The sequence below is a fragment of the Epinephelus lanceolatus genome, chromosome 21 (assembly GCF_041903045.1).
Source record: "Epinephelus lanceolatus isolate andai-2023 chromosome 21, ASM4190304v1, whole genome shotgun sequence".
Taxonomy (NCBI): Eukaryota; Metazoa; Chordata; class Actinopteri; order Perciformes; family Serranidae; genus Epinephelus; species Epinephelus lanceolatus.
The window spans coordinates 6,070,427-6,087,475 of NC_135754.1; the positions used below are offsets into that span (position 1 = coordinate 6,070,427).

The 17,049-nt window shown below is 41.2% G+C and overlaps 1 protein-coding gene and 1 long non-coding RNA gene across 3 annotated transcripts in view; one reads left to right on the forward strand and one right to left on the reverse strand.

The window, feature by feature from the left end:
• Positions 1-7,576, forward strand: part of myo15b (myosin XVB) — an 83,554-nt gene extending 75,978 nt beyond the window's left edge. The window contains exons 59-68 of the mRNA XM_078163656.1: positions 123-253; positions 405-499; positions 594-671; positions 758-854; positions 1,328-1,476; positions 1,595-1,725; positions 3,924-4,057; positions 4,149-4,282; positions 4,946-5,086; positions 7,020-7,576. Of these exons, the coding sequence (XP_078019782.1) occupies positions 123-253; positions 405-499; positions 594-671; positions 758-854; positions 1,328-1,476; positions 1,595-1,725; positions 3,924-4,057; positions 4,149-4,282; positions 4,946-5,086; positions 7,020-7,106 (1,177 nt within the window). The 3' untranslated portion in view covers positions 7,107-7,576. The remainder of the gene's footprint in view (positions 1-122; positions 254-404; positions 500-593; positions 672-757; positions 855-1,327; positions 1,477-1,594; positions 1,726-3,923; positions 4,058-4,148; positions 4,283-4,945; positions 5,087-7,019) is intronic.
• A 920-nt stretch (positions 7,577-8,496) lies between these two features.
• On the reverse strand, positions 8,497-13,366 carry LOC144459370 (uncharacterized). Of its 2 annotated transcripts, none has more exons than XR_013488348.1 (2): positions 10,256-13,366; positions 8,497-8,988 (listed from the first exon to the last, which is right to left on the reverse strand). It is a non-coding gene; the product is annotated as an uncharacterized LOC144459370 (long non-coding RNA). The 2 variants fall into 2 exon arrangements; XR_013488347.1 differs by having other exon boundaries at positions 9,354-13,366.
• Positions 13,367-17,049: the final 3,683 nt, after the last annotated feature.

Here is a 17,049-nt window from a genome sequence, read left to right on the forward strand (position 1 = left end):
ACATATACAGTTAAAGAGTTACAAAGTGAACCAAGCCACTCACTCCAGAGCTGTTTTGCCCACTGTAATTTTGCATTTTAAAAATGCTAAACATTATTTGCCCTGTTGTGTTGCCTTCACAGATCGAGCTGTACTCTTGGCTGGCGGCTGCTCAACCTGGTGACCGGGTTCTTCCCTTGCTCTGGTACTCTGCAGCCCTATGTCACACGTCACCTACACGACATCTCTCAGGACTACGAACACCCATACCAAGGTAGAGGAAACAATAATACACAAAAACCACAAATACGCCAATCTTATAAGTCATTGTAATGAGTGGTAAAAACACCAGCTTGATATCCAGATATACAATGGCTCTTTCAGTGCACACAGTCATTGACATAACATACTGTATGTGTCCTCAGAGCTGGCGTGTGTGTGTCAGGATAACCTTCAGCGATCTCTCAAATTTGGCGGCCGCCGTAACATCCCCTCACAAGTAGAGATGGAGGCCATTCTGGCAAGTTCACCTACACACTTAAACAAATCAAAGTATATCTGTCATGGTGTATTTCAACTGTTACATTCCATCATAATCTGAATTCTTTCTGCAGGGCGGCAAAACTTCTCGCCGTATTCCTATCAAGCTGCCAGGAGGGGTGGATTTCCCAGTCAAGATACGCAGCTTCAGTGTAAGATTTATTTATACTTACTTATCTATGAACAAAACAGGAGTCCTATCAATAACTCTGTGGGTCCATTTTGTATCCTCCTCTAGTTGGCAGCAGAGGTGGTAACAGAGTTCTGTAAAGAAATGGGAATCTCAGATCTCACAGAAATCAGAGAGTTCTCCATCTTTGCCATCCGAAGTCACGGTAAATCACTGCTACGCTACTTTCCAGCTAGACTCGCACATTAACTTGTAGATGTGAGTCAGTCTTTGGATTTTAGTTCAAAACAGCTTTGTTCAGCTAGTTGTAAGAAGCTAATACCCTGAGTTAAATACAATAATACGTTTTGAATTTACATGCCTTCTGCCTCATCTGCCTTTTCTACTATTTTTCCTTGTATAGTTTGTTTTACAGGAGCCCTTAGCGGTTTAGTCTGCTAAGGGTTCTTGTTCTTGCCACTGACAGGCTCAGATTGTTATTCTAAGTGTCTGACAACATCATAGAAAGGATCCCTACAGACATAGACCTTTTTGTTAAAGAGTAAGATCTTTTTTTTGTATGCCCAGAAACAGCCCCAAAATCGCTATCACTTACCCCACCAGAGTCCATTTAAAGTGACCGATTAACAGATCAGCCTCCTTCACTTCCTCCTTACTCCTCTACTCCTTCTCTGTCAGATGGGATGGTGCGTCCACTCCATAGTGAGGAGTATCTGTTCGACTTCCTGCTGGATGATGGCTCCATCTCCTTTTGCCTGCGAAGAGTGATGTGGAGAAGCCCTCTGTCCTTTAACAGTGACCTCTATGTGGAGTTCCACTACCAGCAGGTGAGAGCATCAGTTCACAACATCAGGAGCAGCAGTAGGACATTTCTAGCCACTGGTCCAGTGTCCATCTTATTGTTATCTATAATTGTATAATTTGTGTGTGTATGTGTGTGTGTAGCTCCTGGGTGACTACCTGAGTGGGCGGCAGATTTTTGCTCCAGCTCCGGGTGGTTCCTCATCAGTCCAGCAGATAGCAGAGCTGTCAGCCCTGCAGCATCTGGCTCAGGGACTGAACGATCAGCCCTCACTGTGAGTGTCACATCCCACACTGACTGTCACAATAAAACAGTACTCATCAGGAATGTAATATTTAAGGAGACTGGACAGCTCAACAGAAAATAATCTCACACAAACATACCACTGAGATATAAGATACACAAAACAACAGTAATATTAGGAGGAGACACACTGAAACTATTTCCGATGAACAGCAGCATTTCTGGCTATGGTGTGGGTTGCCAGGTACAGGTGTTAAGCATAGGGTTTGGTCTCCATTCAGGTACAATTGTATCCAACCTGGCAACCTCATCCAACATCAAGACTTCCACTTCCCCTCAGTCACTTCCCCTCAGCCTTTGGTATTATGCAAAAGCGTACATCTCACGGAGGCCACATGGAGAGCAGACAGAAAGTGTACCATGATTAGCATAACTATTATTGCCATAGGCTTATGATATCTTGCAAAACAACACATTTTCTATGTGTTTACAAATAATGTTAGGAATAAAATAAACTGCAGCAGTTTATATGACTTTATCTAGTAAAATATCAAGTTATCAACAAGGTTTTCTTAAGAAACTATATGCTAACTAGTGAACCTATACATATATTAATCTACCTTTACAGATCTATAAGATATATTTTAAAAGTGAACTAAAAAGTATGCCAGATAGTGAATTTGTTGAATTTTATTTTTATTTATTATTTAATTTTTCAGTGGTAAATAACTGGAATTTTATGTAGAATCCATGAAAACTACCTAACCATTGATGTATTTTATTGCATTATATGCACAACTGCAATGCACCGTGGGTAATAGACCTCCGAGGGTCAATCTCACCAAGTTTCAGTTTTTAAGACATATGGAGCAACGCTTATGATGGCGGTGGGGATTCCCCCTGAGGGCAAGTGCCAATGTGAAGTCAACTGGTAACTTAGTCAATTAGTTAAACCGCTAAAACTATTGTTTACATTTGTGTTTGTGTACGAATTAAACAAATGAGATAAATCTTAATTACTCAGTTTTAGAAGTATTGGTAGGGGTATTTTTTTTTACAATACGGTACGGTACTATATGATGTGATACGATGCAATGGAGTGCGTATGATGTGATGCGATACAATATGATACGATACAATAAAATGGATTATGATGGATTATGCTTTATTCTTCCCACAGCAGGTAAATTTGTAACATTACAGCAGCAGAGGGATAGTGCAAACAGGAAGCATCAGTAGAAAACAAAAGATTAGCAATATACAAGTATGTATCAATAAAAAGAAACAAAACAAAGAGCAATATAATAAGCAAACAATATAAAAACACAAAGCAATATAATAAGTAAGCAGCAAAAAGCTGCAAAATACAATCAAGTACAGTCATACAGTCAGGCTGAATGGCTGATTTCACATTATTGACTGATTGAGGTACCGATATCACACAGTTTAGCATGTACTGAGATTGCACCTGAGTGATTGCTTGCAAGCAGTAAAAAATAAAAGCAAGATAATAAATAGACAGGCTGAATGGCAGAATTTGAATTATTGCACTATCATGTGTAGATATTTCACAGTTGGCATATACATATGATTGATTGTCCATAGTTTTAGTGTGTGGTCTACTGGGAGCAGTGTTGGTTATATAGTCTGACAGCAGCAGGAAGGAGGGACCTGTGGTATCTCCTTCATATACTGTGGGTATGGATTATGAAGTCCAGTTATAAATTGTTGGAATATCCTTTTACAGCTAGGCCAAAGGGGTGGCGGGTATGAGGGATTGGGGTCAAGGGTTAGAGGAGTGGGGTTAGGGTTAGAGGTTAGAGGGACAAGTTGGGGCTTTTGATTAGTAACTGTAATTTAATTACATTTTTTTTTCTTCTCAGTACCTGTGACTCATTACAATTACATTTATTTTGTAATATGATTACGTAACTCTGTAACATGTAACTAGTTAGTCCCCAAAATTGTTCAGTGCATAGCATTGCATAGATTAATTCCATTGTACCTGGCAGCACTGACTGGCCAATTCTTTCCAGTGTGCACTCATATCACAGTATCCTGATCATCTCCTTTAACTACCATCACCAACAGTCATTTGGTAACATATGCATTATTTTGGTCTCTATGTTGTCATCACTAAACACCAAAGTTGACTAGTAGGCTTAACTCTCAGTGTCCTCTAATTCTAAGTCTGTGTATTGACATTTGCTGATTGTATTTCTCTCCAAGGCCAGAGATTAAGGAGTACCTGCCCTCACAGGACAGGCTCAGCAGTAAAGTCGAAGAGATCCACTCCTTCTGTCTGGGCCAGATAGCTGCCATGCACTCCCTCAGCCCTCAAGACGCCAAAATACAATTCATTGGTGAGGGGGTAGTATTTCCTTTCCTCTCCTCTCCTCTCCTCTCCTCTCCTCTCCTGATAATAATCATATTTGTCTGAACACTATCTTTCAGAGTTCCTGAGCACCCTGCCTCTGTTTGGCTCCAGCACTTTCTTGGCCAAGAAGGTCAGTCAACGCGGCTGTCCCTCCCCATGCATGGTCAACATTAGCCAGGAGGGGGTGCTGTTCCTTCACCCCAAAACACAGGTACTTTGAGCAGCCACAGTAGTAAAACGCTCCTTTAAGAATCATTATGTTGTATGTCACCGCGTGTGTCTGAGCAAATTGTATGGGGATAAAGACATTATTTTATCAGTATTAAAGAGTCCTGCCTTTTTTATTTGTGCTGGTCCAAGTTCAAATCTGTGTGCCTGTTTTACTGAGTATACTCGGGTTTGATCCAGTTAATTTTTTTTAACGAGAACTATGGTGTTTGCCATTTTTGTTTGTTTGTCATAATATTCAAATTTAACTTTGTTTAAACACATGTATCATTAATGAATATTAGTGCAGAATAAAATCAGACATTTTCACCATGCATGCAGTCATATTTTCTTGCACTGTATTTCCTATCTAGGATGAATCCAGAATAGGTTTAGGAGTAATATATTTTGTCCTTTTTCTTATACTGTCCCTTTAAAATATTCAGGGACTTTAATCTTTTCTTTAGCCAGTCAGTCAGTCCTGCAGAAACCCCCTCTTGTCAGGTTGGCAAAGCTACAGTCTGAAGCAGCATTTGGCCTCAGTTTGGATGCAAATCTCTCCACTAATACTAAAAACACTGCAGCAGCTGAAATGAAGCAGAAGCAGCAGTTGTTAATAAAAAGCCAGTGTCAGCCATCTGAAGATTTATGTTTCTTTCTTCTGCAGGAGCGAGTGTTTCTGATTCCTCTGGCGGATGTCCAGTCCATGCGCACCATCCGCCCCAAGAAACAAAGTAAAGTGCCATCTATGGATATCGACTATGGCAATCCAAGCCGACCCAAAAAAGTCACCATTCATCTCAAAGAGGTACCAGAGATATTTATGTTGTGTAGTACTGACAGGAAAATTCAGTTTGTTTGTTTTTTTTGTTTTTTTTTTAACAATCTGGGTCTGCTTTTTGTACTGGATTCACTCTGTTAAAGTAATGTGTTCAAGACATGAGAGAAGCTCTCATAATGATATGATCCAAATCTTAATGCTGATCCTAATTTCTCTGTAGCGTTGTACAACAAAGTTTCAGTCACTCAAAATGAATATTTTACAAAAACAAGAACAAATGAAATCCATGATGAGTAGTTGAAAAATGAATTTATGAATTAGATATGGTGTGATCCACCAGTTCTTGCACTGGTTATTGGTACATTACATATTGGCGACATCAAGTTCTTTTTGTTTATCTATCTATCTATCTATCTATCTATCTATCTATCTATCATCTCTATACTGTATATAGCTGTTTGTTCAACTTTTGCAACAGAATAATTTGAGACACACTTTCTTTTTCACAAAAATACATTCATAAATATGGTTTCTTTAACAACAAATTAATTATACGTCTTTATTATACTTTTATAATAAAAGGGAGGCCCAGAGGTGCAGTGGTTAGCATTGTCGCTTCACAGCAAGATGGTTCCTGGTTCGAACCCGGGGTGGGGGGTTTGAACCCCAGGGTGGGGAGCCCCTCTGTGCGGAGTTTGCATGTTCTCCTTGTGTTAGTGTGGGTTTTCTACGTGTACTCCGGCTTCCTCTCACAGTCCAAAGACATGCAGGTTAGGTTAACTGATGACTTTAGATTGTGAATGTAAGCATGAATTGTCCGTATCTATGTGTCAGCCAGGTGATAGTCTGGCAACCTGTCCAGGGTGTACCCTACCTCTCACCCAATGTCAGCTGGGATAGGCTCCAGCCCCCTGCGACCCCCAACAGGATAAGCAGTTGTGGAAAATGAATGAATCCCAATAAAACAAAATTAGATAAGTAAAAGAAAAAACATAAAGCACTGCTAGACTTTTGTTACATATACCTTAGCCCTTTGCCATAATCATTTGCTTTTTGTGGCCCTCAACAAGCTTCAGGTAGAATTTAGACTGGATCTTAAACCAGTCTTCGGACAATATAAAAACGTGTGTAAAATGAAACAATTTTAGGTAAATGCACATCAGAAATAAAATACAATGAACATGTAATAATAAAACCAATAACCAATAAAATTCATCAGATGAAAATAGATAGAAGCCAATGACAACAAACAGAAAATATGAGTGAGAAAAACATTAGTGACGAAATAAAAGCCAGGCTAAAAGTTTTTGTCCCAACTGAACTGAACTGAAACTGAACTGAAATACTTGTAATACAGACTTGTATGTAGGCTATATTTTTCACCTGTGACATTCAGTCATACTTGCAAAAAGACCCACGACAAATTCTTTAATGCAACCAGTGTTTTTAAGAAGTACATTTCCCAATCAATCTATCATAGAAAAAGAACAGAAATAACTGAGATTCCCAAATTCCTGTGACATGAATGTTTTTTTACAACTGTAGGTGAAATGTTGACTGCTGTTCATGTAAAGCTCATAAAACATGAAAGATAACCTTATCTGGTTAATTGTCTGGGCTTTATGGTCATTTTCTAATCATTTTGTCTTCTTTCTCAAACGTGCAATCCCAGTTTGAGGCAAAAGGGAGGGAATGTCAATACTTTACTAATTGCGGGGTTTTTAAACTGAATTTTGCATTTATTTTGATTTTTACACATACAGCAGTGAGGCCTGGTGGACCCCAAACCATGTTAAAGTGAGGTGCTGTTAACAAGACACCAGGGTTAGGTTATTACAGTTAGATACTGTGAATTCTGGTGTATCGTAGAATCTTAAATGCTCTTGTCAAACATGTTTTGGAAATAGTCCTGGAGATTTATGCAGCCATGTCTGATTGAATCTGTTGATCTCTCTTTCAGGCTAAGGAGTTGTGCCACATCCTTGCTCTGATAATAGAAGAGCTGATCCGGCCATCAGTCACCAGCTCCGTTTCAAACCGCCAGTAGACAGACAGACGGACGGACACACACACACACAATATTGATGTTTTTTGTTGATCGCTGTCTTCTTTAACCAACTTTGTGTTTACCATTTTTTGTTAATTTATCTTTTTCTCTGTGTAACTTCATGGATCGTGTGTCACTGATAAAATAGACTGAATAGAAACATGCATATACACACACAATGCTGAACGTCTCTGCGGTGTTATGTTATCTGAGAGGAAATGAGCTGACATAATTACTCATCTGATCAAAGAACAGAAATGAATGCAGTAAAGATTCAAGTCATTTACCCCTCATTATTATTATATGAATAAACCAATGCCTTAAAGTGATTCTTTTTGTGCATTAAAATTCTATGACATAATCGCTGAAATGTAAAGTTTGTTAATCAGTATTGGAAGTTTATGTTTTGATGATGTCATGTTATATAAGTGAATAATTTATAAGCATTAAAAAATATGTTGATTATTTAATCTGATGAGTTATTTTTATACATTTTTACACAAGGACACTTCCACAAGTACAAGAAAGGTTTCAGTATTAAATAGATTATGAGATCCTCTCTCACAACTTAAAAGAAGCACTGAGCCTAAAGTTCAAGATGGTGACTCAAGGCTTGAATCCATAAATGGCCAGCTGCAGCCAGTCAGCATTTCTCCATTTCAAACAGTTTAATCAGTTAATTAGGGATTTTCTGTGGAATGGGGAGAAACCCAGAATAAACATACACAAATTATACACTGCCAGGAATTTAGGAGGGCTGATGTTACCAAATAGTATGACTAACTGGCTAAACATTGGAATAATGGAAATAATATGGGTAGAAAATGAGCTTGCTGCCCCTTTGTTTGGGCCAATAGAGGTTTGTCACAGAAGAAAGTAAATACTAATCCAATCTTCTGGGAGGTTTCCTGAAGGTTATTAGAAGACTATGTTTGGAAAAAAAAAAATGAAAATAAACCCTTAGAGAACCTCTGGGTACATTACCTAAAGGTTCTTAGAATAATAGGTTTGAATAAAAAAACAAAACTTTATAGAACATCTGAATATGTTCCCTGAAGGTTTTTAGAAAGTTTCTTTTAAACGCCTTCACACCACCTCTGGGGTACGTTCCCTGGAGGTTCTCAGAAGATTATTTTCCAAACATTTAGAGATAACCCTCATCCTCAACTCTGATTCCTGCAGCTCCATCCATGTTCAGGCCTACAATTTAATTTACTCCCCTAAGCCACTTCCTCTGTCTGCTGTCCATCAGTTCCAGCACCGTCTGCCTGTTATGCTTGCTTGTGGCTACTTGTTTTTACACAGACTTAAAAAAAAAGTGAACTTTTAATCTAAGGGCTGTTACAAACTTGGCTCACAGTTTGCAACAAAAGAGAGTCTACACAAACAATTTAAGGTACAAAGGTGATTTATTTAACTAAATCTACTTCAAAATAAGAAGTAACACATGTTGTCGTGTCGTGAGTGGCTGCAGTGTGTGTGTGTGTGTGTGTGTGGATGTGTATGTAAAACAGAACAAATGAAACAAAGGCAAACCAAACTACACCATGTTGGCCATGTGGCAGTCAGCTGCTCAGTCAGGGAGAGAGAGAGCGAGCAGGCTGACAACTGAAGCCTTTTATAAAGTAAGACCACACCCTCAGGTGTGGCCAGAAGATTGGACGGCCCGCCTCTTCAACCACAAGGAACAGCTGTGAAGGAACAGACATTAGTAAGGCCGTCACACCCCCACCCATAAAAATGAGGCCCCACGGGTGCCTCAAAACTGAACCACACAATACCATAAACAGGGACATTTCAATAGTTCTCTCGTCTTACCAGAACAGCCCAATCCAATTCCAAACCTCTCACCCAAACCATACCCACACAGCAACTCTGGTACCTGGAGAAGCAGATTAAGAGTAGGAGAGAGAGAAGAGCAGTTCAGAGCAAAAAGGGACACCTGGTAAAACACTAGAGGCAATGCACGAGACAATGCATCAGCCACAACATTTGCAGAACCTTTAATGTGGTGTATGTCAAGGTTAAATGGCTGCAAAAACAAACACCAACGCATCAGCCGTTGATTTGGGTTTGTAGGGAATGCAAGAATGTCAATGGATTGTGGTCTGTATAAACTACTAGAGTTTTGCCTCCACCCACATAAACTTCAAAGTGCTGCAGAGCCCAAATGAGAGCCTGTGCCTCCTTTTCTACAATAGAGTAGTTCAACTGATAAGAGTTGAACTTCCTTGAGAAAAAGCTTACTGGGTGGTCAATGCCATCAGGACCTGTCTGCAAAAGTGCAGCTCCAGCACCCACATTGCTAGCATCTACCTGCAGCTGGAAAGGTTCATCCAAGTGGGGAGCTGCCAAGACAGGAGCAGAGGAGATCAAATTTTTGACATGTTCAAAAGCACACTGACATTGAGGGGTCCAATCAAACTTAACCTTTGGACTCAAAAGATTAGTCAAAGGTGCAACAACTGTGGAGAAGTTTCTACAGAACCCTCTGTAGTAACCTACCATGCCAAGAAAGCGCATCAGCTCTTTCTTTGTAGAGGGAGTAGGAAACTGATCAATGGCAAGGACTTTTGCTCTAACAGGTCGGACCTGCCCCTGACCAACCACTTCCCCAAATAGGTGACCGTACCTTGAGCAAACTCACATTTGGCCAGATTTACAGTAAGCTTGGCCCACACCAGCCGGTCAAACAAAGCTCTGATGCGTTCTACATGCTCACCCCATGTGTCACTGTAGATCACAACATCATCTAAATATACTGCACACCCCTCCAACCCTGCTACAACTTTATTCATTAACCGCTGAAAAGTTGCTGGAGCGTTCCGCAACCCAAACGGCATGACGGTATAAGAATAAAGACCTGAAGGAGTTATAAACGCAGCAATGTCTTGAGCATGCTTTGAGAGTGGCACTTGCCAGTAGCCCTTTAAAAGATCAAACTTACTGACAAATTTTGCTGTGCCCACTTGATCGACACAATCTTCCATCTGAGGAAGTGGGTAAGAGTCTGGCTTAGTGATTTTATTGATTTTTCGAAAATCTGTGCATGGTCTAAATGTTTGATCTGGCTTACTGACCAACACACATGGGGAAGCCCAACTAGCAGAAGATGGCTCTGCAATGTCATGTTCTAACATATACTTCACCTCCACCTCCAGCTGAGAACGTTTTTCCTGAGAAACCCGGTAGAACCTCTGGCGAATCGGCTCAGCATCCCCCACGTCAATATCGTGCTCTATTAAGTTAGTTCGGGAAGGACTGTCTGAAAACAAAGATGGAAATGACAAAATAAGGTTAGACAACTCTTTCATTTGAACCTCAGGCAAATGTCCCACCAACTTATTCAAGTTACTCAAGGACTCTGAATTCTTGAGTCTGCCTTGCATCACACAGTCATCTGGATCATTGATTTCTTCTTCCTCCCCCAAGGATGGAGAGGTCACAGAACCTACTGAAGCTGCCAATGCCACTGGCTTCACTTCCCCCCCCCACTGGACCAAGGAAAATAGGGTTTGAGCATGTTAACATGGCACAACTGTAGTCTTTCGCCTGTCAGGAGTAAATATCAAGTAGTTCAAGTCTGAAACCTGCCTCACCACAGAATAAGGGCCTGAAAACCTTGCCTGGAAAGGAGAACCCACTACTGGAAGGTTTGCCAGAACCTGATCTCCTGGACAAAACACATGTAACTCGGCCCGGCGATCGTACAAACGCTTCATTTTTCCCTGAGCCTTTTCCAGATTTGTTTTTGCCATCTTACCAGCTTCATACAACCGTCTTTTGAACCCACCTACATATTCCACCACAGTTGAAGGAGGGGAAGGCTTTCTCCAGTCATCCTGCAAGACAGCCAAAGGGCCACGAACAGAATGACCGAACACAAGATCATTTGGGCTAAAACCCGTACTCTCCTGAGTAACATCATGAGCAGCTAGCATTAACCATGGAAGCCCTTCCTCCCAGTCACGACCAAGCTCAGTGCAATATGAGCGCAAATGCGATTTGAGTGTTTGGTGAAAGCGCTCGATAGCTCCCTGGCTTTCTGGGTGATAGGCAGTGGACTGGGCATGGTTAATACCAAGCTTTTTCAACATGTCCGCAAACAGTCCTGATGTAAAATTTGTTCCCTGATCACTTTGCACCACTTTGGGAATACCAAACACAGAAATGAACTGGGTCAGAGCCTTTATTATGGACCTTGTCGTTATGTTGCGCAACGGAAAAGCAGCTGGATATCTGGTTGTCTGACACATTACCGTTAACACATATAAGCTACCAGATTTGGACTTAGGCAGTGGGCCCACACAGTCGACTAATAAATGCTCAAAAGGCTGACTAGCTACTGTTATAGGTTGCAAAGGAGCTGGTTTGATGGACTGATTTGGTTTTCCTGTGAGCTGACATGTGTGACAAGTTTTGATGTAGGCAGAAATGTCTTTCTTCAACCGAGGCCAATAAAAGTACCTGAAAACTTTGTCATAGGTCTTTTTGACCCCCACATGCCCAGCTACCATGTCATGAGCAGTTTTCAAAATACCATCCCTCAGCTTAGTGGGAACCACAATCTGAAAAATAGCATCACCAACAAATTTCTCACCCTGAGGTAACCATTTTCTCACCAACATGCCCTCATCAAGGAAGTATCCATGAGCCACATTCCCTATCTCTTCTGCTGGACGCACCTGCTGGAACAGCTCAGATAGAGCAGGATCCCCCTGCTGCTCCTGTATTAAGTCAGCACGGGACACAGAAAAAGGAAAGGCAGGTAAGGGAAACTGAACATTTGCTGCAATTTTCTGAACTTTGACCTCCAACTGATTTTTGTTCAGTGCTTGAGCCCTTGTGACAGCACACGCTGGGAAAACATGCTGGTGGTCGCTGCACTCAACCTGGTCCACCAAAGGAGACCAAGTTACCACTGGTGAGGGAAGGGCCCCTGGGAATGGACCATCAACCAGATCGTTACCCAGAATCACCTGCACACCCTGAACTGGCAGGGCAGGATGCACTGCCAATGCCACTTCCCCTTTAACTTGATCTGAAAAGAGAGCTACCTTATGCAATGGTGCCGGGAACACAGACAACCCCATATCCCTGACCAAAACTGACTCACCAGTGTCAGTGGCTGATGTAAACGGCAACACAGATGCCACTATGAAGGAGTCCAAAGCACCAGAGTCCCGCAAAATTTTGACAGGAACTTTTTTATCACTCCCTACCAAGGAGACAAACCCATCACCGACATGCTTGCGATACCCAGGATCAATTTCATCACTGTTAGCCTGACAAGAGTCTTCTGGAGAAGAAGCAGAGGATTCGTCAAGAGGAACCAGAGTCTCAGACAAAGAATGAGCAGCTAATGCTGACGGCTTGGTATGCTGCTGAACAGCAGCAATAGCCTCAGCCCTCTCACTCAATATGTTTTCTGTCAACCGTACTGGAACTGCTAGGGCTGCAGGTTTAACATGATGATTACCTGGCTGGGACTTTTGCTTAACTTTCAGAACAGGACAGTCTACTTTCCAGTGACCTTTGCCTGAACAATAATTACAAGTTTGACCTGAATCCAACTTGCTACCAGCATTTCCTGCCTTGAAAGGAGGAAAATCACTTCCTGTGCCTGTCTGATGATGACCGCCAACATTATCCCTACGTCCATAGTCCCCACGGACTTTATGAATCAGGGCATATTCGTCAGCTATGACAGCAGCTTCAGTCAAAGTCTTAGCATTCCTCTCACTCAAATAACCATGCACTCAGGAAGTGTTTCTTTAAACTGTTCCAGCAAAAGTAGTTCACTCAACTGTTCAAAAGTCTGAGCATCAGAGGCTAGTTGCCATCGACCAAAAAGAGTATACAAATCACGTGCAAACTCTACATAAGTCTCCTTCTCATGCTTTCTTGCACTCCTAAATTTCTGCCGATAAGCCTCAGGTACTAATTCATATGCCTTCAAGACTGCCATTTTTACCTTGGGATAATTACCACTGTCTGATAAAGGCAAAGCAGCATAAGCCTCCTGAGCTTTACCAGTCAATACACACTAACAGGAGAGTCTGCTCAGAATCACACCACTTCCTGTTTTTGGCCAACCTCTCAAAGAGCAAAAAAAGTATCTGGATCCTTCTCTGAAAATTTGGGCACCAACCGCAAACAACCAGAGACATCAAAAGTCAGAGAGCTACCTGCAACAGGTTCCCCCTCCTTTACTGCTGTGGGACCAAGAATCTTACCCTCCTTGATTAATTCCAACTTGTAACGCTCAAACTCCTGACGCTCTTTTTCCTGCTGCAACTCAGCTTCACACAACTTCACATTACATTTCAACCTCTCCATTTCCACGGCCTGCTCCTGTGCACGAACAGCCTGGTCTCGTTCCATTTCCAATTTATGCTGCAAAATCAGCAGTTCTTTTTGTTGTTCAAAAGTTAAAGGCACCCCAATCCCAGCTATAGGCCTCACAAACTTTTGAGACAGCTCTGGTTGACTGACCTGAGGAGAAATTTCACTGGCTGACTGGGTGTCACTACCTTTTCCTGCAGCAGACAAAACCCCCAACTGAACCAAGCCATCCTTTATTTCACACAAAATATGATCTTTACGTCCCTGACTGGGGACTTCAATGCCAAAATGCTCTGCTACCTTTACCAACCGATCCTTGGTGTAAGTCTCCAACAGACCCTCACTGGGATTCTGCACAAAATCCTCAATTGCAGACATGATTGGAACAACAGCTGGCCAACACAAACCAAATACTTACACCTGACACTCTAGGCTAACCTACCCCAAACTGACCACAAAAGTTTACTACCAACCCGATGTGACAGCCACAATGTGGAACATCCTTCCCCCTGGCTAACTACCTACCCGGGAAACTAGCTGTCTGTCTCAACCCTAGTCTTCATGCAATAGCGCTGGTGGGAAATTTAAACACATAGCCCAATGACCCGGCCAGGCAACCATTGAAATGGCGACCTACCTAGACAATCACGGAAGTGTACCCAAAGCAAAAAAATATTGCTGTGGCCATACTAATGCACAAAAAACAACAAACTAAAACAAAAAACAACGAATCCACGGATGGATGTCGTTCTAATACCTATCGGGGAAGTAGTTCCACTAGTGACGCTGTTTTATTCACACCAGATCAGAGGCAAACACAAAAATAAGGCAGGTTAACAAATACCTACAGGTGTACCAACTGAACCTGAAATCCAAGCCACACTGACTCACCACATATGTACCCTTTAAATACGTGTTAGACTCCCTCCAAAACCAATGCATCAATTTAAGCTACTGCTACAAAGTACAACAGCAATCACTTTCTCTTACTCACCCCAGTAGACAACTGATCCCGGACGAGCCCCCATTTGTTACAAACTTGGCTCACAGTTTGCAACAAAAGAGAGTCTACACAAACAATTTAAGGTACAAAGGTGATTTATTTAACTAAATCTACTTCAAAATAAGAAGTAACACATGTTGTCGTGTCGTGAGTGGCTGCAGTGTGTGTGTGTGTGTGTGTGTGGATGTGTATGTAAAACAGAACAAATGAAACAAAGGCAAACCAAACTACACCATGTTGGCCATGTGGCAGTCAGCTGCTCAGTCAGGGGGGGAGAGAGAGAGAGCAGGCTGACAACTGAGGCCTTTTATAAAGTAAGACCACACCCTCAGGTGTGGCCAGGAAGATTGGATGGCCCGCCTCTTCAACCACAAGGAACAGCTGTGAAGAAACAGACACATTAGTAAGGCCGTCACAGGGCCTTGGGGTGACCACTTGTTACTGAAATAAAACATTATGTAATCTGTTATCCATAATTCCATTTCATTATGTAACTTTTCTGACCATATATTAACTAATAAAGCTTGTTAAAGAATGTTTCAAGAGATGGCTTTAAATCAGGTTAGGACTTACTGATCAAAAATCAAATAATAAATATGTTCAATTTGTCCTTGATTGATTCTATTTAGTTTTATTTAAATGTTATTATTTGGGTAGATGTAGTCAGGACACTAATGACACAATGAATCCATAATGTGGATTATAAGACACAATGCAATATTAAGGTAGCTTGAGATCAAAATCACTTTGGTACACATTTAATATTTAACTTTCAAGAACACAGAGCAAACCTCAAGTTGATTATATAGAATATAATATTTCACACCAATTAAAATTCTACCCATGTTATTGTGTGTGGGCCAGGCCCCATCTGTCACTGGATCCCCAAAACAGGACTCATATTAAAGCCCACTATGAGGAACATTCATCTTTGGATAGTTGGAAAGCAGGTCCAGCCAGGGCTGACAGGTATTGATTTATACAGCGAGTGAAATTACACAGTGGAGGCAGCCAGGCAACCTGACCTCACTTTCTACTGACGCATATAGTGACTGCAGGGACGCAGCCTGAAGGTTACAGAACAGTGATTGCCTGTGTGTGTTTGTGGGTATTTAGAGTCAAGACTACTAGTTTAAGTTGTAACCAATGGCTTAGGTAAAGGTTAATGAGTCTATTATTAAATGTCCATAGCCTATACATGAAAGGGACAATTCACCCCAAATCAAAACTACATATTTTTTCTCTTACTTGCGTGCTATATCTATTTGGTGTGAGTTGCCAAGTGTTGGAGATATCTACCATAGAGATGTCTGCCTTCTCTCCAATGTAATAGAACTAGATGACACTCGGCTCGTGGTGCTCAAAGCACCAAAAAAAAAAAAAACATTTGAAAAACTCAACATCAATGTCTCTTTCCAGAAATAATGACCCCATTACTCAAGATAATCCACAGACCTTGTTGTGAGCACTTATATCTAAGTTTCTTTTCTACCCAACTACACCTGCCTACCATATCACCTTGCAGAAGGAAGCGTTAATCTTCTGCTAGCTCACCTTGCACCACGGAGCTAGCTAACGTTAGAGCTCAGCTGTAGAGGACGCCATTAATGTTAACATCTTGCGCTGTCATGAGCATGAGCCTCTCACCAGTGAGTAGATGCGTGATTCCTTCTGCAAGGTGATATGGCTGGCAGGTGTGGTTTGATAGAAAAGAAAATAGTTCCCTCATGAAACTGTTCACAACAAGCAGTGGCGTAAGGTAGTTACAATGGGCCCCAGTGCACGCTATTATGAGGGGACCTATTGCGCCCTAGTTACAAGTTAGCACACACACACACACACAGTTTTAGGTGTATATTTTAGTAACAGTGTGTCTTACTGCCGCTTTTACGTTACATCCACTTGCAGATACTTGATATTGGACACATTAACATACATATTACACAGCAATCATCATTACATATCTGTATAAGACAAATCTACAAAAGAAAATAGGAAATTATTAGTTTAACTTGATAGTTTTTTATTGGTAAATTATAGTTTTTTAATAGTTTATGTAGAATGAGTTTATAATTTGTTATAGATTGACACTGTTTTACAAAACCAGAAAACCATGATGGAGATGGGTTTGCCTTATTTAGGGCATGTATGGAAAATAGCACCATTTTTGTTTTAATGTGAGCTCTTCTTTGAACACGGGTGTATTTCCAGGTGGCAGTCGGGCCCCTCCACCCCATGGGCCCCAGTGCAACTGCACTGCCTGCACTGTCTATATTTACGCCCCTGACAACAAGGTCTGTGGATTATCTTGAGTAACTGGGTCATGATTATTGGAAAGAGATATTGATGTTCAGTTTTTCATATGTATTCTTTGGCACTTTGAGTACCACAAGCTGAGTGTCATCTAGTTCCATTATATTGGAGAGAAGGCAGACATATCTACGACCAATATCTCCAACACTCTGCAACTCACAACAAAACAATCTAGATTGATAAATAGCACTACAGCTTCGAGGAAAAATATGTAGTTTTGATTTGGGGGTGAACTGTCCCTTTAAACCTTATTACCATGTTATAATAGTATAGTTGTGTGAT